Below are 21,708 nucleotides of genomic sequence, written 5' to 3' on the forward strand. Positions count from 1 at the left end.
ATCTCCCGGCCTCACTGCCCCTGGCTCCCTACCCCCACCTCTTAGGACCTGAGCTGCTTTGCCCTCCACCAGCTCATGCTCCTTCATACTTTCATTTTTCTGGCCTTAACATCCTCTTGTTGGGCTATCCTAAGCACAAAAGGGGTCTTTTTTGTAAGGAGGAGGCTTCCTAAGGACATGGGGCTCATGTCCCGGCCTCGGTGCTGCCTGGTAGAGCCTCTTTTGTCCTGCCCAGTCCCTACGTGCTCTGGGTGCTAGTGCTAGCTACGCTTCCTTCTCCTCTTGGCCTTATCTGCTTCTCAATCCCCAAGATCCCATAGGCCCATGGAAAACTTGACCAGATTCTTTCTTACCCAGAGTCTGAAATTCCAGGGAGGAAGAAACTGACTGGTCCAATCAGGTGTCCACTCCTGGTCATCCAATCAGAAGTGTTGAGGGAGGGATTGCACAGGGAAAACATGGCCACGGGGAACCATAACTGACCCCAAGGGTCAAGGAAGAGGAGTCTAGTGAGCTGGGGAGATGATCCCAAACATGTCCACTACCCATGAATGTTGTGTCCATTTTTTCTACTCCGGGCCTTGGCACTTCCATGCATTTAAGCTCACAGGTTTCTACAATTCAGTGCTCTCTTATTTTCAAGTTAATTCCCATAGAAGCAGAGGTGGGAAGCTCAGTGGAGTGACAGCACATAAGAGTGACTGATTTCGTCAATGAATTGTATGGGAGTCAAATATTATTGTCCTAATCTGAAGAAAAAAAAAAAAACCCTGAAAAATATTTTTGTTTCAGAAAACCAAGGAGAGCCCACTTCTTTCTCCTTGATCTCATTGTCTTAGTGTCCTCTCTGGAGAGTGTGTTCAGGGCCATCCCAGTTTTCGCCATGGCTTACACACTCATTGGGTGTGCAACAAAAAAATGGCCCCTTTGTCTACCCCTCCTGATAGCCATGCCCTTCACAATGTGGCTTTGCAGCTCTTCCCATGGAGAGGAGGGACCGATTTCCCACTGCCTTGAGATTGGCTGGCCTGTGACTTACTTTGGCTGGTAGCATGTAGAAGAGGGAGCTGGAACCAGTTCCAAGTCTAGGCCCCAAGAGGCCTTCATGTTCCTGCCCACTCTCTCAGAAGCCCACCTACCTGCTGTGAGAATGGCTTGGGCTAGCCCTGTCGTGTGAGAGACAGGTGTCCCAATCTCCCTAACTGCTTCAGCCCATAGCTAGCCAACCACCAGACTTAACAATCTGTGGGAGGCTGTCCTAGACCAGCCAGCCCTCACCGAGCCCACCAGCTGACTGCAGATGTCTGAGTGACTCCATGGTTGGATTGGCCCAGATCAACAGAACTGCCCAGCTGACCTGTAGGTTTATGAAGAATAATAAATGGTTGTTCTCAATCGTTAAGCTTTGAGGTGGTTTGTTATACAGCACTGGCTAACTGATACATTCAGTCCTAGCCCTAAATCCCTGATCTTTCATGTATTAGGTCTTTAGACTGTCAGAGAACAAAGGTATCCTACCCATCTCTATATTCACTGCTACATGGAGAACCATGTTAGCTGCACACAACAGGCAGGCAGGTAGGGTCTGCATAATGGAATGGCAACCACGTCACCTTATTTTACTAGCATGTAAAGACTGGAGAAGTCTCCATCCACCCCCATCTCCCACACACTGTAATCTCCTCCCCAACCTCTAACTCATCCTAACTGCCCCCTGATCCTAGCAATTAAAGCAAAGTCTCGGGAAGGAATTATTGATCACCTGAGGGATCTTTGGAGGAGGAGAGCAGGCCCAGAGGGAGTGGGAGGAGGTAGGGCAGAGGTAGCTATGAAAGAGCAGCAGGTGATAACTGTCTTCTTATGCCTGTTCGATATTGGTCAGGATGTCATCAAGGGCAGAGCGAGGAACAGTGCATGAATTTTACGGGAAAGAAGTGCTTGGTGCTATGCTGGGGAAGCTTGTTTTCCAAGCATCCAGCTTCAGTGGGCTAGGAAGGGTAATGAGCACCCTGGTATCAGAGGTGTCCAAGCAGAGATTGAGGAACTTACTCTAGGGAGGGTGGGCGAACTTTGAGTGGGAATTTTAACTAAGCAGGCTTGGACCTACGTGGCTCTGAGTCTGTTTGTTTGTTTCTTTTTTTTAAAAGATTATTTATTTATTTATTCATGAGAGACAGAGAGAGAGAGAGAGAGAGAGAGGCAGAGACACAGGCAGAGGGAGAAGCAGGCTCCATGCAGGGAGCCTGACGTGGGACTCGATCCCAGGTCTCCAGGATCAGGCCCTGGGCTGAAGGCGGTGCTAAACCACTGAGCCACCTGGGCTGCCCTCTGAGTCTGTTTTTGTTGCCCTTTAATGCACAGAAAGGTTTCCAAAGGCCAATATTTTATTGCTCAAACTCTTGATCTGGCCGGTCACACAGCTACAACTGACAGGGAAATCCTTGGACCTCACTTTTGGTTCAGGGAAACTGGGTCTTTCCTTCTAAGTATTCCGTAATCTGTCCAGTCCTTGGGGTGGAAAGGTCCTCTTCCTAGGTCTCTTCCATCATCCACCCCACTCCAGCAGGCCTGATCATACCTTTCTACCCTGAGGCCCTATGACCGCATGTTGGAAGAGGTCACTGAAAAGATGCGTCTGCCAGTTGACTCATGAGCTGGACCTGGGAAATTGGAGGCTCCCCAGCCCCTCTCCTATCCTTGGAATGAGGGCTCTGCTTGCCTTTCCCAATCTCAGGGGGCTGCTACAGGGCCCAGTTTCAGATTTCATCCAGGAAACTCCTGCAGAGCTTGCAAACCAACAGTGCATCCCCAAGGGACATGGTAGTGAATTGCACCCACTAACACCATGTCCCTTTCCCAAACAGGCCACCGTACATTGCCACACATGTTGGTAACAGAAATGTTTAGTGACAACATAATGTGGCAGTTTGATCACAGGGCCCTGTGCACTCCTCAAAGCCCTCACTTGATAAAGACTCAGGAAGTCAGTTAGATCTCAAAGTTCCAAGGGTCTGCGGCCTAACGGTGTTGATTCTCATGAAACCCTTCCACCCGCCAAGGGACCCATTTCTCATCCACATTACGACTGAGAAGCCAACTATCCCATTGCTTTGACAACCCATCCTGCTATTGTCCACCTTACCGTTGATGTGTATTAGGCAAAGAACGGGGCCTTTTCTTGTGGTATATTTTTGTTCCATCCAGGAGAGGACTCTGTGGAAAGGTCAGTATTTGGGTCCCAGAGTAGCTCTTTACAGGATTCCCAGGAGGGAAAGAGCACAGGATGGATCTGGGAGTGTTCAGCCCTCCATTTTGACATCTGTGTTGTTTGCCAACCCTTAGGAAGCTGCTGATGTTGCATGAGACCCTTGAGAAGAGGAATGAAGGCAGTTGAGGTAGATTTCTCATTAATCTTTAGTTTCAGTATCAAGAGACAGGAGAGGAGGGCCCTTCTTAATGAAGTGTATTAGCTACTGCTGTGTAATAAATGACATCGACTTAGTGGCTTAAAACAACACCCATCTATTGTCACGCAGTTTCTATGGGCCAGGATTCGGGGTAGGGGGGCATCTCACAGGCTGCATTCAAGGTAATGGTGGGGCCGCATCCTTTCTGGAGTTTGGTCTCTTCTAAGCTTATGCGGTTGTTGGCAGGATCCAGTTCCTTGTGGTTGTAGGCCTGGAGCCCCCACTTCTTTGCCACGTGGCCCCTTCCATAGGCGGCTTACACTGTTTCCATTTCAAGGCTAGTATGAGAATCCCCTTTCAGTCTGCTAAGACAGAGACTATGTGATCATGCAAGTGGCTTCCCATCATCTACACCATGGTCTAATGGCTAGAACGCGGGTCTAACCAAGTCGCAGTTCTGCCCACACTCAAGGGGAGAGGATTATACAGGCCATGACTCACTGGGGGTCATCTTAGGATGTGTTGACACCAACTCATAAGTCTTGTTTATCTTAGAGGAGCTTGAGGAAGAGATGACAGAAGCAGCCGCAGACTCAAATGAGGACCCATTGGAGGAAACGGAGGACCTGGAACCTCTGGAGCCAGACGATGGGGGTAAGAAAGCTGGCCCCACCCCTGCACTGCATTCCTGCCCCTGCCTCTCCGTCCTGACCACCAACTCCTTGGGGCGGGTCCCAGCCTCGGTCTCAGTGTCTCCTTCCACACGGTGGACAGGGAGGCCCGGCTCAATCATGGTGCAGGGGGAGCTGCAGCTGTGCCGTGTTGGGAAGGCCTGGCCACGGGAGCACCTCCCGTGGTGGCCCCCTCAGCACCACACCTGTGCCACCTTGTCTCAGGTACATTCCAACAAGTCACAAACCTCCTCAACATCATGGACAGTGGGGCAGCAAAGACGGATGCTGCCGGGGCAGGTCCTGACATGCGGAAGACGCTGGCCTCGGTGATAATCACGGAGAAGGCCACCAGCGAGCCGTCCGTGGTGATGAACGCCCTCATCCGCTGCCTGCAGGTGCCCAAGGTAGGGCCTGCTCACCCTCGGCTGCCCCTCTGAGCTCAGCCTGTGGCTGCTTGGGGGTCCAGCCGCCGCTCAGCACACATTACTGACTGTGGCGGGCCCGGGGCCAGGTGCTGGGGCCCAGGGGTGGGCAAGAAGACAGTGAGGTCCTTAACTCTGACGACCAACGGGGGCCTGGGGCTTTCATAACTTTCAAAAGCTGCCTTATTCGGACACAGTGGGTTTGGGAACCGTTGTCCTAGGGCACATGAACTTGGTTACAAAGATGTTGAGCAGGATTGAAGCAGGTGGACGCAGGGCAGCGAAGACACACCAGACGTGGATGCAGGGACGCCTGGCCAGTGGGGAGACCGTGTAGCTGGAGTCGGGGCTGGGATGGGGGATGTTGGGGGAACTGATGGGATGTGTGATGGGCAATCGTGGTAGGCCTCTAACACAGGACAGAGTGGATCCAGAGTGCCGGAAGCCCCTGGAGAGCTTGTTAAAAACCTAGATTATTGAGCCCCAGCCTGAGATTTACTGATTCAGTAAGGTCCGTGGGCATGGCCCGAGAACCAGCATTTCTAACGCCTTCCCCCGTGACGCTGAGGCTGCTGGTCTGGAGACCACACTTTGAGAACTGCTGGATTTTAGACTCTCCTGTAGCCTTTGGGGGTGGGAAGCACATGAGTTCTTTGTAGAGGTTCTTTTTTTTTTTTTTTTAAAAGATTTTATTTATTTATTCATGAGAGACACAGAGAGAGAGAGAGAGAGAGAGGCAGAGACACAGGCAGAGGGAGAAGCAGGCTCCATGCAGGGAGTCCGACGTGGGACTCGATCCCGGGTCTCCAGGATCACACCCTGGGCCGAAGGCAGCGCTAAACCGCTGAGCCACCCGGGCTGCCCTTTGTAGAGGTTCTTTATGGAAAGTCTCATTTTATAGAAAGATGTGTGGCAGCTGAGAAGGTGTGCCAGAGTCCGGGAGCATGGGCAGAGGGTTTCTATAACAGACTTCTAAAATGTAGGTTTTATTATTACGCCGATGCCAACACTCAGGAGACGAGGGCAAGGCCATACGGTGCCGGGCCATGGGAGCAAGTACTGGGGTTGGCCAGGAGTCAGAGGGAGCGAGGAGAAAATGTGGAAAAGAGTCTGTATTGTGGTCTCTGTCGGGGAGGATGGGGCAATTTGAATAACTGAATAATAATGGGCTCTAGGTATGGGGATCCCCATTGTCTGGCACCTGGCCCCCAAGTTAGAGCCTGATACAAAAGGTGGTTGGGGTGCAGGCCCTGGATTGGTTGTCTGGCATTTGAAAAGCATAGCTCCAAGCTGAGTTATTTGCTCTCTGTAGCAATAATTGCGTCGCCCTTGGAGGGGCCGTCTCCCCCGGGTCAGTGAGGCCCCAAGATGTCAGGAAATATAAACAAATTTAAGAACATGATTAATCCCCGGGCCATCAGGAGTGATAAGTGGCAATAAATAGACAATAAGCAAGCAGGCATGTTTTAAAAATTGACGTGTTTCAAAGATTTCAGTTATTCATCAAACAGTGAGGGAACCAGCAAAATGTTAGCAACTGTTAAGATGAAAAATTTTACTTCTAGAGATTTATATTCTTTACCAGGCAAAACTCATTTACATTGCCACGCAGAGGAATAATTTTTGTCGCTATGGGGGAAACATTGTCTGCGTTGTTATCAGTTTCCTACAAATGAGCTTCTATGCCCATGGAGCCGTAACCTAGCCTAGACCATCACCATCAGGAGGTCAAGGACACGCTCTCCTTGAGGCCTGATAAACCCGTGAGCGGCTGCAGACGGCACCCACACCTCCTCTGGTGCCTGTTCTATACTAGTGTCCAAGTCTTGGACAGTTTTTGTCTTGTGACCATAAATACTCTCCAGAGATTCCTCTTGATCACAAACAAAGCTGGTCTTATAATTTACCTGGCTGTTTATGCAGGTGCTGCAAGAGCACTAATTGCAGCTCTCTTGGAACTGCCTCCTTGAGTTCTCTTGGAAAATCTAGAGCACGTATTGTCAATGGGGGTGATACCATCCTGAGGTGGGTAAATTGGGTTCTCGGGGTGGGGGCTGAAAAAACCTTACTTTTTTATGTATAAAGCTCAGAGATGCCTATAGCACATAAATAGATGGTATTAAGGTTTCATGGTTGGGGGGGATTAGAAAAATGTCTAAGAAAGCTCTTTTGGGGGGTGCCTGGGTGGCTCAGTTGGTTAAGTGTCTGCCTTCGGCTCAGGTCACGTGCCTGCGGTCCTGGGATCAAGCCCTGGTCAGGCTCCCTACTTGGCAGGGAGCCTGCTTCTCCCTCTTCCTCTGTCTCTCCCCCCTCCCTATGCCCTTTCTCTCTCTCTCTCAAATAAGCAAATAAAAACTTAAAAAAAATAAGAAGGCTCTTTACGGACCAGTAAAAAATAAGATTGAGGGACGTTGGTCCAGGCCAGGCGGTATTGGATAGCCAAGGTCCCACAATTTTCTTTCTTCCTGGGATTTTCATGAGGAACCTTCAATTAGAGTTTAGAAACTTTAGTTATAGGCTATGCTAAGACCAGGCAAGCAAAGCCAAAACTTTCTGGAACAGATTTCACTAGGAAAACATAGAAATTTGGGTGAATTCTTTTCTTCTTGAGGTGCCCAAATTTTCCAAGGTCTCTGAGCCACTGGGGAGTGACCACCCTACTACCTGAGGGAGGAGGCCTTTGCCCAGGGCTTTGCAGGCCATGGCGCACACTCATTCTTCAAGAGCGGCTCCTCAGACCTGATCAAATCTGATTCTCGAATGTGGCCTTTCCAGGCGTGGTCTGGGTTGTACCATTTATCCGTCCAATTCTATCCTAAACCAGGCCATTTAGAAATGGTGATAAGGTGATATAGGAACCAAAGTACAGTAAGAGGCACACCTGCTGGCCTCGGGTGCTCCGTCACCAGGGCAGACTGATTTCTTGGACTTTCAAGTGGGGCAATGCCAAGTTCCTGGAGGAGCTTGCGTGCTGACCGTTTGACACTTGCCTTGCTGAATATGCCAGCCTGGACACAGAGAAGAGAGGACAGACTTGCAGGCCACACCGACAGGGCCAGTTGGATGAGTTGAATGGGGAAGGGCAGGGAAAGGTGTTGGAGGTGGAAGAGTAGGGCCTGACTCTTGGGCAGTTTGAGGATGGTGGGCACAGCTGCCGGATGGGAGATTAATCATCCTGCAACCAGGCCCAGCGTTGGGCGGGGAGGCTTTCCCCACACCACCAAGCAATTCTCAAACGCCAGCTGGGTGTCCTACAGTTCCACTCAATTCCGACGTCTCCACCTGGAGACAGCATGAGATCCCACAAGTTAAGGGCTGAGTCCCACAAGACTGTCTCCGCGCCCTACCCCCGTGCTTGTCACCTGTGCCTCTGATCAATTGGCTACAGAACCCACTCCTGAGGTTCAATTAATTCGCTAGAGTGGCTCACGGAACTCAGGGGAATAGGCTCCTTACTAGAGTACTAGTTTGTTATAAAAGGATATAACGGGATCCCTGGGTGGCGCAGCGGTTTGGCGCCTGCCTTTGGCCCAGGGCGCGATCCTGGAGACCCGGGATCGAATCCCACATCGGGCTCCCGGTGCATGGAGCCTGCTTCTCCCTCTGCCTATGTCTCTGCCTCTCTCTCTCTCTCTCTCTCTCTCTCTCTCTCTCTCTGTGACTATCATAAATAAATAAAAAAAATTGAAAAAAAAAATAAAAGGATATAACTCGGGAAGACCCAGACGGAGGAGATGCAGAGAGGAAGAGGCGTGGGGAGAGGGTGTGGAGTGTATGTGCTTTCTTGGGAATCTCGCCCAGAATCTCCACGTGGTCACCAGCCCAGAAGCTCCCTGAGCCCCGTCCTACAGAGGCCTCCTACAGAGGCGCGGTTGATGAAGCCATTGGCTACGGTTCCTCCATTCAGATTCTAGCTCCCCTTCCCTCCGAAGACTGAAAGGTCCAACCCTCCCATTGAAGGGTTGGTTCTCCAGGCAACCAGCTCCCATCTTTAGGTGCTAGCTAGGTCACCTCGTTAACATAACAGAGGACACTTTAAATCGCTCTCCTCACTTAGGAAACTCCAAGAGTTTTAGGAGCTCTGTGCCAGAAGTGGGACAGAGATCCAATACATGCATCTTATAAATCACAGGTGCATTGCAGGAGGGAGATGATGGCAGACTGTACTGGGCGGGTGGGGGCTGGGTCTGTCCCTGGTGCCACGGCCCAGCCCAGGATCTTCCCTCTTGCACTACTTGTTTCCCAGATTTCTACCCAGCGCAAAGTCAACATTTACAACATCCTCCAGGAGATCATCCAGCAGGAGGGGGAACTGGAGGAGCAGGGAGTCCAGAGGTTGGTCGCCATCGCCTCCAAAGAGATGAGGGAGACCCTGGAGGTAGGAGAGCCCCGTCCCCCATCCCCTTCCAACCAACCCAGGGGCTGGGCCGTTGGTAGGCATGGCGTGGTGTGCACAAGGCTCTTGTCCGGTGACCTCGGTGGAAGGGGTTGGGGGGATAAGAAGAGGCTGAGCCCAAGAAACACATGGGCTGGAGCAGATGTGGGGCAGGAGGGTTTGCATGAGGGTCCAGCGGATGGTGGGGCCCCACATCCCTCTCCCGTCCCCTGCAGGCAGAGGGCTATGTGAAGGCCGAGGTGGCCAGTGACACGCTGGCGGCTCTGTCCCGAAACCACTTCAGCTTGGTGATGTACGAGCTGCAGCACCACCTCAAGCCCCTCAACCTCACGGATGAGTTTGTCATCATCACCTTGGCGAAGCTGGCCAATGGCAACGGTAGGTTCCCCACGCGGGTCCCCAGCCTGGCATCTGGTCCTGCAGGCCAGTCTGGCGCCCCCTCCTGGTCTCTGCCTCTCTCTTCTCTGACCACCCCCGTCCCTTTCTTTTCTACTTTAAAAATTTTTATTACATTTTATTTTTTTTAAAAGATTTTATTTATTTATTCATGAGAGACAGAGAAGTAGGGACATAGGCAGAGGGGAAGCAGGCTCCCCACAGGGACTCGGTCCCAGGACCCCAGGATCATGACCTGAGCTGAAGGCAGATGCTCAAACATGGAGCCACCCAGTTGCCCCCCTTACATTCTTATTTTAATTCCAGTTAGTTGCCATGCAGTGTTATAACTAGTGTTATACTAGTTTTGGGTGTGCAGTGTAGTCACTTAGCAATTCCATACATCACCCGCTGTGCATCACAAGTGCGCGCCTCACTCCCTGCCTCCTATCCCACCCATCCCTCCCTGTTTTCTTATCTTTCTCTGGCATTCCTACTTTCTGTTTCCATGTGTCTCCCTCTGCTAAGGTTCTCCGTGTCCCTGCCTCTCATCTCTATCTCTTCATTCCTCTCATTTTTTCTCCAAACTTTTCTCACTCTCAGGCCCCCTCCTCATTCTACCAGTAGGTGTTGGGCTCCGGCTCTGCGCAGGGCTGTGGTAGGTGCTGGGCCATGCAGTGAATACGAGGTGCTGGGTTCTGTCCTATAAAGGACCGTAAACAAGTCAACAAGTCATCATATGTGATGAGGGGTAGGAAGAGAACAGCCTGGTGGCTATTTGAGGTCAAGAGGGAGGGGACCTCAGGTTTGTGGGGCCCTCAGTGAGGTAGTGACATTTCAGCTGTGGCCCGAAGGGATGAGAAATGATGGTAACTGTGTGAAGAACCAGATGTGCATCACGTGCAAAGGGCCTGAGGCAGCAAAAGGCTTGGTTTCTCGGAAGAACTGAGGGGTTACCGTGGCTGTAGTCAGGATGAGGGGGAGATGGTGTAAAGGGGGTTGGAGAGGCTAGCAGGGCCTGGGGAAGGCATGGTGGAGAATGGACTTCACTCGAGGGCACAAGAAAGCCGTTGAAGGATGCAAAGCTGCAGCTGCCTTGTGGAACGTAGGTTCCAGGAAAACCATCCTAGCTGTTGTGTGGACAGAGAAGGGCTAAGAGGCGTGTAGTGAGAGGTGCTGGTGGCTCACGCTGAGGCACATTCCGTGAGCGGGGGACACATGGGAGACACAGATGAGGCTCCAGTGGATGGGACTTGTTGATGAATTGTGTGCTGGGGGTGAAGGAGTAAATAGGAGGAGCCGAGGATGATGCCGGCTTCAGGTCTGAGCAGCGGGCCAGCGGCAGGTGCACTGAGTCCACATGCATGCGGGACGTCGGAGGGGGGAGGGCAAGCGGCCAGCTGATGTGTGGTTGCAGAGCTCGAGGGCAGGGGTGGGGCCTTCCTCGCAGGGTCCTCAGTACACCCACACCTGCAGAATGGGTACAGGGAGAGGAAAGGAGAGGAGAGGGGAGGGGAGATGGGAGGGGAGGGCAGAGGACAGAGAGAGGGGAGGGGAGAGGGGAGAGGAGAGAAGAGAGAAGAGGGGAGAGAGGAGGGGGGAGGAGAGGCGAGGAGAGGAGAAGAGAGGGGGAGAAGGGAGGAGGGGAGATGGGAGGGGAGGAGAGAAGAGAGAACAGGGGAGGAGAGGGGAGGGAAGGGAAAGAGGAGAGAAGAAGGGAGGGGAGGGGAGACGTGAGGCAAGGTGAGAGGAGGCCACACGGGTGGAGCAGCCCAGTGCAGGAAGACAGCTGGCAGGCATCTGGGGACAGTAAGGTGGTGTGCGTGGAGGCTGCAAGGACAGGGACTCAGGAAGGGCCCAGGGGCCAGTGTGTCCCCTCGTGCACGGGTTCTGGTCACATGGGGCCGGTGGAAGCAGACAGACGGCAGAGAGGCCTTGGGGGCGGGAGGACTAGCCTGCTGAGGTGGCAGCTGTGCTGAGGTGGCAGCTGGAGGGCCCGATGGAGGGGGTCGGTCCTGGGTGGGGAGGGTGGCTCTGTGTCCCAAGAACCCGTCCTCTGTCCCCCTCCCCACCTCCGGGTTGCCTTCCTTTCTCTGCCTGCCTGTTGCCTGCCTCTGGTCCCCCCCACCCAACCCGGGCTGTCTCCCTGTTTCATCCAAGGACATTCCTGGGACACCTCGGAGCCGGGCATCTACCCATGAGCCCCACTGAGTCTCTCCCCCCACAACTTCCCGCACTTCCCTGCGGCTCTTCGTCGTCCTCCTCCTTTTTTTAAAATTAGAAAAAAAGGTTTTATAGACTTATTCATGAGAGACCCAGAGAGAGGCAGCGACCCAGGCAGAGGGAGGCCCGCGGGGGGCCCGATGCGGGACTCGATCCCGGGACCCCGGGGTCCGCACCGAGCCCAGGGCAGGCGCTCAGCCACCGAGCCAGCCAGGCGCCCCACCTGTCCTCCGTCTCCTTCTGTGTCCTGGGCCCCGGCTCCTCCCCCGTCACTTGTTTCTAGCTCCGTCCTTTCAGGCCGCCCTGACTCCCACGCGGCCCGCGGGCTGGAGGCGCAGGCCAGGGGCTCGTCCTCCCTGCCCCGCCCCGAGCCCACCGCGCCTCTCGCCCGCCCAGTGTTCGAGTTCATGCCGTACATGGGCATCACGCTGGCCACCATATTCACGATGCTGCGACTCGCCAACGAAGCCAAGATGCGCCAGGTGATCTGCAGCGGTACGTGCCGCCGGTCTGGGCGGCCAGGTGCAGGGGCCTCGCCGGGGAGGGGCTTGTTCGTCTGCCCGGACATTGCCCCCCCCCACCTGCCTCTGGGTTTGGCTCTCGGGGGGGCTGAGCTGTGGCGCGTGCGTCCAGGAGGACGTGGCCTGGCGGGAGGGAGTTGTCACGGTGACTCGGATCCACAGGAGAGGGACCCAGGGAAAGCGGCTCTGACGTGGCCTGACCTGGGCAGGTCTTTGGTGCCGTTTACATCTGATCTCCTGGGCCTGGGTTTTGATTTCTTGAGCGTTTTTGGGGGGCTCCGAATCTCTGATACCTGAGAACAATGAGGCAAAATGTGTTCACCGGCCTCCGCAGTACGATCCTCGGGGTGTGACTAGGGCCACAGCCCAGGCTCCACTCTTGACCCCTGCACCTGAACCTCAAGGATGGGGCCCGGACGCCCCTGTATGTGTAGCACCGGGGTCCCTGCATGGATATCCAGCTGATAAGGGTCGGAAGGGCAGAGATTAAGGGCGGAAGAAAGGGTTTTCTAGGCCTCGGCCTGAGGCCACGTGGGTCACCCGCTGGGTCCCCAAGTGTGCAGCGCTCCCCCTGCAGGAGGTGCGTGGGGAGGCCTGTCCGGCCCCTGCCCCTCGGGGCTCACTGCATCCCCCCCCAAACCCGCAGCCACAGAGACCTTCTGTGAGACGGTGCAGTTTTACCTGAGGCATCTGGAGGACAGCGTGTACCCCGTGATGACCGAAGATCAGTTTGCCGTGAAGCTGTTCCCCCTGTATCGCTACTTCGTGACCGTGTGGCTGAGGAACCAGAACCCCGAGGTGAGAAGCCCCTTTCTCGGTGGGGGGAGGGGGGTCCCGTGGTCCCCCCAGGTCACGCCTGTGTGGCTAGGAGGGCTCAGAGACCCCTGGGCCCGGCGTCATTCCTGGGACGCCGGAGAGACAGCGGCGTGACAGAGGAGCTGGACGGCAGGGCACCTGGAGCCTCAGGAGGCCGGCTTGAGAACGGGCCCCCGGGGTGCTGGGTGAGGGCCCCGTTACAGTGCATTCGACCTGAGGGAGCTATTTCCGCATCAACTCTACGCTGCAGGACTGCTCTGCACACCAGGACACTGAGGCCCTCAGAGAGGTTCTACTGAGTGACCGAGCTGGGACTCGCAGGGACGGTCTGGCCTCGTCGCCTGCTATTGGGGGTCTTGGGGGGGGGCCCTCTGTCACGTGTCCTTGACTCTCTGGGTGCGGTGATGGCCCTGGTGGGCCAGCATGGGGCCCCTGCAGGTACGCGACTGCCGGGGTCCCGGGCTCCTGGGGTAGGTGAAGCTGGGGGTCATCAAATCCCTGAAGCCCATGCTGAACCTGCTCCTGCCCAACGATGACCTGCGGGACCAGGTGTATGACTACATCCCGCTGCTGCTGGCGGAGTACCGGGGCAGCCTGGAGGCGCTCTTCATCACGCAGGTCAGAGCTCGCTGGGCCTCAGCCCGGCGGGATGCTTGCTTCCAGGGCGGGGTGGGGGGGGTGCTAGGGACGTGTCACCTGGGTAGAAGCTGGGGCCTGGCACTTGTTGGATTTTTGAGAAAACTGTTGTTCCAGGCAGAAGGGACAGATCCCAAAGTGTCTTGGAGGCCACAGTGAGGTGGTGCATTAGTTTCCTGGGGCGGCTGCCATAAGGCCCTGAAGGACGGCCTGGGGAAGGATCCTTTCTTGCCTCTTCCAGCTTCTGGTGGCCCCAGGCATTGCGCAGCTGGCAGCCCCACCATTCCAGGGTCCCTCTCCCTCTTCACGCGGCCTCTTCTCCGTGTCTGCCTCTGTGTCCTCTCCTTTTCTTACAAGGACACCGATGGTTGGACATAAGCTCCACCCTAAATCCAGGATGGTCTCATATGAGACCCTTAACTATGTCTGGAAAGCCTTGTTTTCAAATAAGGTCACATTCAGGGGTTCCCGGTGTACGTGAATTTTGGGGGGACCCTTTAACCCACGACAGCCCCTAAGCCACATGAGATGGAGTCTTGGCAGCGTTCGGAGTGGAGGTGTGACCCAGGCTGAAGACACTGTAAGGGGATCACTCATCTGTCTGCAGATGAGGCATGGTCCTCAACTCTAAAAGCAAGGAGCAGGAATTAATGTGATAGATCCAGAGGCCCGCTGCTGGGTCACTCTGGCGAAAGAATGGGCTTCACCTCCAGGTGGATCTGAGAGAAAGGGGAAGAGGGCCTTGAATGCCGTGCTCGGTGGCCGAGCACAGCCCTTTGCAAGCTTCACTGTGCTAGGCCCTGGCTGGGGGCTGGCTGAAATGCAGGGTCAGATTCAGCGGGGCTGGAGCAGGGCCTGAGAGGCTGCGCTTCTAACTAGCTCCCAGCGGGAGATGCGGATGTGGCCTGCCGGCTGCTGGGCCACGCTGCTGGCTGAGTAGCAAGAGTCTAGGGTTAAGTGACCTGGATCGGCAGGAGGTCATCTCCCACCATTTGCCTGTCTGTTGTAGGTCTTAAGGCAGATCCTGGAAATGTCCGTCACCACCAACACCCCAGTCCCCGAAATGCAACTGCACACCATTTTCACAGAACTGCACGTCCAGGTGAGGCCGGCAAGCTTGGCTGGGGCACCAGCATCCTCAGGGTGGATCAGTGGGAAGTGGGCTGCGGCAGGTGGCATGCCCGACCTGGGGAGGACAGGGTGTGGTGGTGGTGGAGTCCCGGTCTTGCTCACGGGCTCCCGTACCCCCAGGGTGGGTGTGGCAGGGTGCAAGGTGTTGATGCCCACGTGCTGCTGGCACGGCCCGGCTGGGCTGGCCCTGCACTTGCGTCCCCTCTCTGGTTGTGATCTCACCACCCTCCCTGCACGCCCCCTTCCCAGGTGTGTGCCAAGGTTCCTGCCCAGCAGCAATACAGCAGCCAAAACCTGGTGGAGATCGTACAGTGCTTCATAGCCCTCGGTGAGCACCCCCTGTCCGCTGTGAGTGAGCCTGGGGAGTCCCAGCCCCGGGACTAAAGCAGCCTTCTCCCTGCAGCCCGGTCCTATCCCAAGGAGTTGATGAAATTCTTCTTCAGTCAGATAGAGATGAGCAAGGAGGCCATCCGCGTGGGGACCCTGACCCTGATTAGGGCCGTGGTGAGCGCAGATGGTGAGCAAGGACGGAACTGGACCGGGCGGGAGGCCAGGGAGGCAGGTCTCACCCATGTCTGGACCCTTGTCATTTCCTCTTTCATAGACCCCACGGGCTGGACATGGAGTCACAGCTCCCGGTTGCTTCCTATTTTCTACCCTTGGGCCTAACCAGCACCGTGACCCACACTCCCCACCCTCAGTCGTCTCCTCAAACTCTGAATCCCAGCTTCCCTCTGAGTCTGAATTCCAAACTGGTAACTGAACCCCCCCACCCCCGACCCCAAAGTGAAATCAAAGGCTTTAAATAAGGCCACATCCCACCGTGTAGGTGTAGGGCTAAAGCCCCACTGTCCCTCATTGCAGTTAAACACCCTGATTCTAAATCCCTAGGCCCAAACTCTAAACCTGGCCTTGCAATCAAAAGGGGGGAAACCTGTCCCCAACTGGGACACTAGCTCAGACGGCACCTTTGTGTGAGTTGGAGCAAGGCACCCTTTGCTGGCAGCCTGTGGCCCTGCAGGTACACGATTTATTTAGAGGAGCCCGGGCCACTCCTGTTCAGCCCTTCAACTGGGTGCCCTCGAGCACTGCACAAACTGGGCAACTGTCTATGAAGCACATTCTGCTGCCAGTAAAGCCTTCTCTGAAAAACAAAATAAAATACAAATTTAAGCAACAATGAGACCATCTTGAGTTGTCTGGCGGCCAGAGATGATCACGACTAGGGTTGGCCTGGCTATTTTTCTGTCAAAGGCCTGCTAGTAAAAATATGTTTGGCTTTACAGGCCATACGGCCTCTGCGACGACGACTCAACTGTGCAAAAGCCGTCACACACTGCAGAGGGTGGCTGTGTTCCGATGAGACTTTGTTTACCAAAATGGGCTTTGGGCCGGATTTAGCCCGCGGGTTCTACTTTGCTAAGCCCAGAGCTGGAACAACAAGCAACTAGCTTCTTGCACTTTGTGGACAGGGGGTGTGAACTGATAAAGCATTCTGGGCGCTCAATTGGATAGGGACCAAAACCTGGGCTTAACCATCCCGACTTTTTGACCAGTGACCGTTGTCTGAAGGGAATCCTTCCCCTAAAGGTAACCGGACAAGGATGTTGGTGAGCGTGTCTTGTGTAAAAGCAAAACCCTGCAAACAGCCTAACCAGTTTTCTATAGGGGGGGATTCCTGAAGCGAATGAGAGTTTATCCACCTAGTGGGATATTACTCAACCATAAAGGGTGTAGTCCGTCTGTACCTTTTTGTGGACAAGATGCCCTCTCTGGGTGAAGGGCAGCAGGACACGCAGCACCACCTTGGTCACCTGCGGGAAATCCACATGCTTATTGCTGCGTGAGTTTAGGGGACACACCAGGACTGTTGAGTGGGTACCTTTTATTTTAATTCTGCAAAAAAAAAAAAATAATAATAATAATTCTGCAAGGAGCATATGCTATTTTTAAAATAGGGGACGGGGGTGGGGTGTAAGGCTTCTACTTTGCAGGTGCAAACTTGGAACTGTAACATGCTACCTCAGTGCCTGGTTATCTGCTACCTCCATCCTGTCCTGCGCGCCTCTCCTTCTTCCACCAGCCATGACCCGTAGTAACATGGGGCCTTGAGTGTAGCGTCAGGTTGAGCACCCAACCGTAATTCTATCCATACTTGGCCTCCCCAGAACCTTCTCGTGGCTCTATCTTATGTCTCCTAGTCTTCCTCTTCCCCGAATCGCCCGTCAGCGGTGCTATGACTCATAAGCACTTACAAAGCACTCTTTACTGCTCGCAGAAGCTCTGTGACAGAGGTGCTATTATCATCCACATTTCAAAAGTAGGGAGACTGAGGCCTAGGGGGCGGCGCTGAGGAGTTCACCTGAGATCACGTAGCTAGGATGGGGCAGACACAGGATTTGAACCCAGGCAGCCCGGCCCCAGCGCCCCGGCTCTGCAGCGCTGTGCCTTGTGACCAGTGCGTGCCCACTGTGTGCCTGGCCCTGCGTGTCCACCGGGAGGCACTAACGACGTAGGAGGTGGGGACCCTGCTGGCAAGCAGAGTCCACTGGGTTCCAAAGGGAATCACAAAGCAGAGAGGCCAAGGGAATGAGGTGTAGAAACACCGTCCCCTGGCCGGGCGGGGTGGGACAGGTGTTGAGGGGACAAGGAGGTGGCCAGTGAGGCTCCTGAGGGAAGTGTCCCCGAGCTGTGGTGGGAGTCAGAGGCTCCCAGGAGGCGTGATGTGGATGAGCCACCTGACGCCTGGCTCCCGGTGGAGGGTGGCAGGCAGGCCTGGTGCTCTGGGACTCTCGCTTCCCCCCGGGCCCAGCTCGGAGGCTGGTGGCCCTCCAGGCTGGTTTTCCTCTTTCAGAGCCCAGAATGAATATCAGGACCATCTCCTTGGCCATCCGGGTGGTCAAGAACACCCTCTCTGACACCCGCTTCAAGGTAACAGGGCAGAGACCTGGAAGGGGACGGTGTTCAGGGCACCTGTGGGGGACCCAGAGGGAGGCCCGGCAGGTGGCCTTCGCTCATCTGCTCTGTGGATGGGGGCTGCCCGCCCGAGGCCCTTTGATGGGAAACCTAGCTTCCTGGGTGGCACGGAGTAGGGGTAGAGGAGAGAGGCCCACTGGAGCTGCGGTCCTGCTCCTGAGACACTTACTGTCATCGGGTGAAGGGGCTCAGACACCGCCCTGGGCAGAGGGGAGGCTGAGTGAATCCTGAGGGTTTTATAAAATCTTTACTACATTTGAAAGCAGCAACTGAGGAATTCACCCTCACCCTCCAAATAGAGGATAAAATAAAAAAAAAATAACCACAGCCCAGGTCCACTGTAGCCACAGCCACCTTGGAATGTAGCTTCAGTTCTGGCCGGAGGCCCTGGAGGTCGCTGCATGTCCCCTGGGAAGGCCCAGGGGGGTGAGGGTCTGCACAAACGTGAGAGGGCATGGGGCTGGGGAGGAGCTAGGGCTGGAGATTTAGGCAGAGCCATTCTCAAGATGTGGAGGCCGTCAAGGGGGGAGAGAATAGGCGTGTTCTGGGCTGGCCAAGCCTGGGGAGCCCAGGATAAGAGTCAGGCTGTCCCCACAGGACGGCCCGAGGATGGAGCACCCCATCTGGAAGGGACAGGTGTGCTCCGTGTCTCTGAAGGGCTCAGATAACGGCCCTGGGTGGGCATGCTGCTGCAGAGTTTGATTCCTTGGATGGATGAGTCAAGGGGTGGCGGACAGAGAGGGCAGTAGCCCCCGACCCCTCCCCACCCAGAGCACCCCCGATTCCTCGCTGTCTCATGGGACAAGATTGGGTCTTAGATGCCAAGCCCCCCAACCGGGGAGCCCACCCCAATTCCGGCTTGTCCACTGCCCTGTGCCCTCAGGTGAGGATGGCTATTCTCCGCATCATCGGCCAATTGGCTCTATCCGGCTACCAGGACAGGATCAAAGGCTGGGGCCTGAAGTATGTGTCCGTGCAGCTGACCCTGTCCACCTACAAGCTGGTGAGTGGCCCGGATATGCAGACCATGGTGCTGCAGGTCCTTGGAAGGGGTTTCCAAAGCGTTGAGGAAAGAATCTGCTTGCTGCACCTGTGCTTGAACCCGCACGAATCTACATCCATGACACGAGTGCCCACGTGCACGGCAAGCTGTAGGTAGAGGTGTGTGCAGTCGCCCAGGCAGGAATCTAGAAAACTCTGGAGACCCAGTATCTGGGCATGGAGCCCCATGGGGGTGAGGAGACCACACCTGAGACCACAGCAAGCCCCTGCCGGCCCACGAGCAGGGACCCCTGGGTTCTGGCTTCCAGACAAATCACCGAGAGAGCTTTTATCAGAGGGATCTGGAGGAGAAGATGGTCCATAAAGTCACCATGGACACCGTGAGGATCATAACCTCCTCTGTCAGTGGGATGACCAATGTGAGTGTGTCCCCCACCCCCTGGGCCAGGGCCCTGCAGGTGACAGCTTCACCTGTGTGCGTCCTGCACCAGCTCGGGGCGAATGGCACATGCCCAGAATCCTGTCCTGTTGCTATCTGGGATGCCGGGAAGGCCCTGATCCTCCCACTGCCTGAGCTCTTGCCCTTGAAGATGCAATTCCAGAGGCTGTACCCTCGATGGGAACCTGGTCCCCCAGAGCCTCAGGCAGTTGCTGGCACACAGCGGGCCTCGATACATACCCATTGACTTCTAGCCAGAAATGTGTCCCTTCCACCCAGGTGTGTGTGTGCGCGTGTATGTGTGTGTGTGTGAAGAGATGATTCGAATGGATTAATGGATTAATTCCACAAACATCCAGGGAGCTCCTACTATGTGAAGACATGAAGGCATGTGCTGGGAAGGCTCAGGATACGCCCCAGGACGTCACAGGCTTAAGGGGGAAACGAATGTGCCAACTTTTCATTGCGACACAGGGTGACCTAGCAAAGAGTAGGAAAAATTTATAAGGAGGGGATCCTTGTCCTTTAAGTGAGGCCTTGGGCTAGATGCTCCCCGTCCTGGGGCAGTTTCTCGTAATAACAGAGATACTGAGAATGGTGGGAGCTACCATCCGTGGAGCTGCTGCTTAGGGCAGGTACCAGAATGTGGGGCGGGTGTGGGGCGAGCTGGACGGGTCGGCTACGGCTGCCCTCCGCTAATGCTGCCTCTACCCACCCCACCCCCCGCCCACCCCCGCCCGATCCAGGAGTTTTGGGTGAGGCTCCTGTGCTACATCATGGAGACGGATTACACGGAGGCCTTGACCCCCATCTGCATCAGCCTCACTAACCTGGCCGAACGCCAGCTCCACACCAAGGACGCGGCGGCCGGTGTGGCCAGCAAGAGCAAGCACGGTGGGCAGCCTCCCTGCGCCAGCTGCTGGCATCGGGCAGGGGGGCCGCTCGCTCTCTTGGAATAATTCCCCTCCCCATCTTCCAGGGAGCGTCCAGAAATCCAGACAGCCAGGCCAAAGGCCTGCCCTTATCATACCTGAGGAGGTCCTAAAGTTGTGCAAACTTCCTTTGGCAGGTTCATTCCTCATGTCCCCTCCCCCTGCACCCTGTCCCAGGACCCCGCCCTGTGGAGATTCAGCTGTTCTCCAGGTGTGGCTTGTCTGGGTCTCTGAGAGCCAGCAGGTCCCATCCGGTGGGTGCTCTGTAAACCACCCTACCATGCCTCCCCCTACCCCCGCCCCCAACTCGGCACCCTTGACAGCAGACATTCAAAAAATGACTGGCACGATCTAAGGGGCAGGATGACGCTGCTTGTTCCAAGGGGGCTGTTCTCACCGACCTGGAGCTTTCTTTGCTGGATGGGCGTCACTGGGGATGGGCCTGATTTTAGGAGCCCTTTAGGACCAAGGGATAGCCAATGGTGAGGGGTCTTCTTGACCTCATCTGGACCCTGGGCCAGCTCCCCCACCCCCACGACATCTATGCTTTAGCCCAAAGCATGGTCCTCCCCTCTTCTCAGGATAAGCCACTTAAAATAATGTTCCTTATGGACATATCACTGGTCCCTGTGCCAACCTATTCTCTGTTCTGGGGGCAATGGGATGGTGTTGGGGAAGTACCTTCCAGGGCAAAGCCCTTCTCAGAGTAACGGGGGCATGGGAGCAGGGACGGGCATGTCCTGGTTCAAGCTACACAACTGGAGCAGGTTCCCATTTCCTTCTTCCTCAGTGGACCTTCCTGCACCCCAGAAACTGTTGGCCCGTCTCCTGGTGAGTGGCTCACCCAGGCTCTGCCCTGGCCTGAGCAGGCCATGGCCTGTGGCACCTCTTTCTTGAGTTCCTAATTCCCAAAGCCCTCAGTGGGAGGAGGGAACTAGACACTCGGCTGGACAGAGTGTTCTGGGTCCCTTCCATTCCTCTTGGGTAGATGGGGCAGGGGCAGTGTGTTCAGATGCCCAGGGACCCGGTGAGGACATGTTACCAGATTCTTCTGTTCAGCCTTTGAGCAGCTCTACAGCATCCCCATGACACTTCCAAAGACCTGGAGGTCTTGCATCTATTCTTTCTTTCTTTCTTTCTTTCTTTCTTTCTTTCTTTCTTTCTTTCTTTCTTTCTTTCTTCCTTTCTTTTTTTAGAGAGAGTGGGGAGGGGGAGGGACAGAGGGAGAGGGAGAGAATCCCAAGCAGGCTCCATGCCCAGCACAGAGTTGGATCCGGGGCTCAATCTCACAACCCTGAGACCCCCCCTCACAACTTGAGCCCAAATCAAGAGCCAGATGTCTGACTGACTAAGCCACCCAGGTGCCCCCCTTCTCCTCCTTGTGTTGACTCTGGGCATTAATCCACATTCCACGGAAGCCTCAGGTGGGGAGAAAGCCCACTATCTTACCCTTCCTCTCCTTTCTGGGAACAAAATGCCTGGCACTGCCCAGCCTGGGACAGGGCCCCACTGGAGTGTTGGTGCTCCCCAGGTGCTGATGTCATCCCCCTACAAGGGGGAGGGCCGTGGGATAGCCATGCTCAACCTCCTGAGGACCCTGAGCCAGAGCATTGCGCCCTCCATGGCTGACATGTGGGAGGTGGAGATCCCACTGCTGGTCAAGTACTTGGAAGGTGAGGCATCCGGGTCACCGACCCCAAGTCAACTCTCTACTTTGTGCACATACTGAGAGTCCTAATCCTGTGGCTTGAACAACAG

General features: G+C 55.2%; 1 protein-coding gene across 10 annotated transcripts in view; it reads left to right on the top strand.

Annotated features, from left to right (window-relative positions):
* The first annotated feature begins 2,926 nt into the window (after positions 1-2,926).
* MROH2A (maestro heat like repeat family member 2A) overlaps positions 2,927-21,708 on the top strand; it is a 47,451-nt gene continuing 28,669 nt past the window's right edge. For 3 of the 10 annotated variants that reach the window (XR_012016766.1, XM_072796758.1, XM_072796757.1), the window contains exons 1-19: positions 2,927-3,223; positions 3,343-3,395; positions 3,965-4,061; positions 4,304-4,485; positions 8,750-8,881; positions 9,115-9,277; positions 11,894-11,992; positions 12,665-12,816; positions 13,309-13,452; positions 14,480-14,572; positions 14,851-14,929; positions 15,005-15,118; positions 17,456-17,532; positions 18,461-18,580; positions 18,888-18,998; positions 19,765-19,912; positions 19,998-20,204; positions 20,741-20,781; positions 21,482-21,623. Coding sequence is in view for 9 of the 10 variants with exons in the window: in XM_072796758.1 (XP_072652859.1) it covers positions 3,360-3,395; positions 3,965-4,061; positions 4,304-4,485; positions 8,750-8,881; positions 9,115-9,277; positions 11,894-11,992; positions 12,665-12,816; positions 13,309-13,452; positions 14,480-14,572; positions 14,851-14,929; positions 15,005-15,118; positions 17,456-17,532; positions 18,461-18,580; positions 18,888-18,998; positions 19,765-19,912; positions 19,998-20,204; positions 20,741-20,781; positions 21,482-21,623 (2,137 nt within the window). In the remaining variant the exon portion in view is untranslated. Of the gene's footprint in view, positions 3,224-3,342; positions 3,396-3,962; positions 4,062-4,303; positions 4,486-6,338; positions 6,529-8,749; positions 8,882-9,114; positions 9,278-11,893; positions 11,993-12,664; positions 12,817-13,308; positions 13,453-14,479; positions 14,573-14,850; positions 14,930-15,004; positions 15,119-17,455; positions 17,533-18,460; positions 18,581-18,887; positions 18,999-19,764; positions 19,913-19,997; positions 20,205-20,740; positions 20,782-21,481; positions 21,624-21,708 lie in introns of those variants that run through there. The other 7 variants (XM_072796759.1, XM_072796760.1, XM_072796762.1 and 4 more) reach the window with 7 other exon arrangements.

Source organism: Canis lupus, chromosome 24 (genome assembly GCF_048164855.1).
Source record: "Canis lupus baileyi chromosome 24, mCanLup2.hap1, whole genome shotgun sequence".
NCBI lineage: Eukaryota > Metazoa > Chordata > Mammalia > Carnivora > Canidae > Canis > Canis lupus.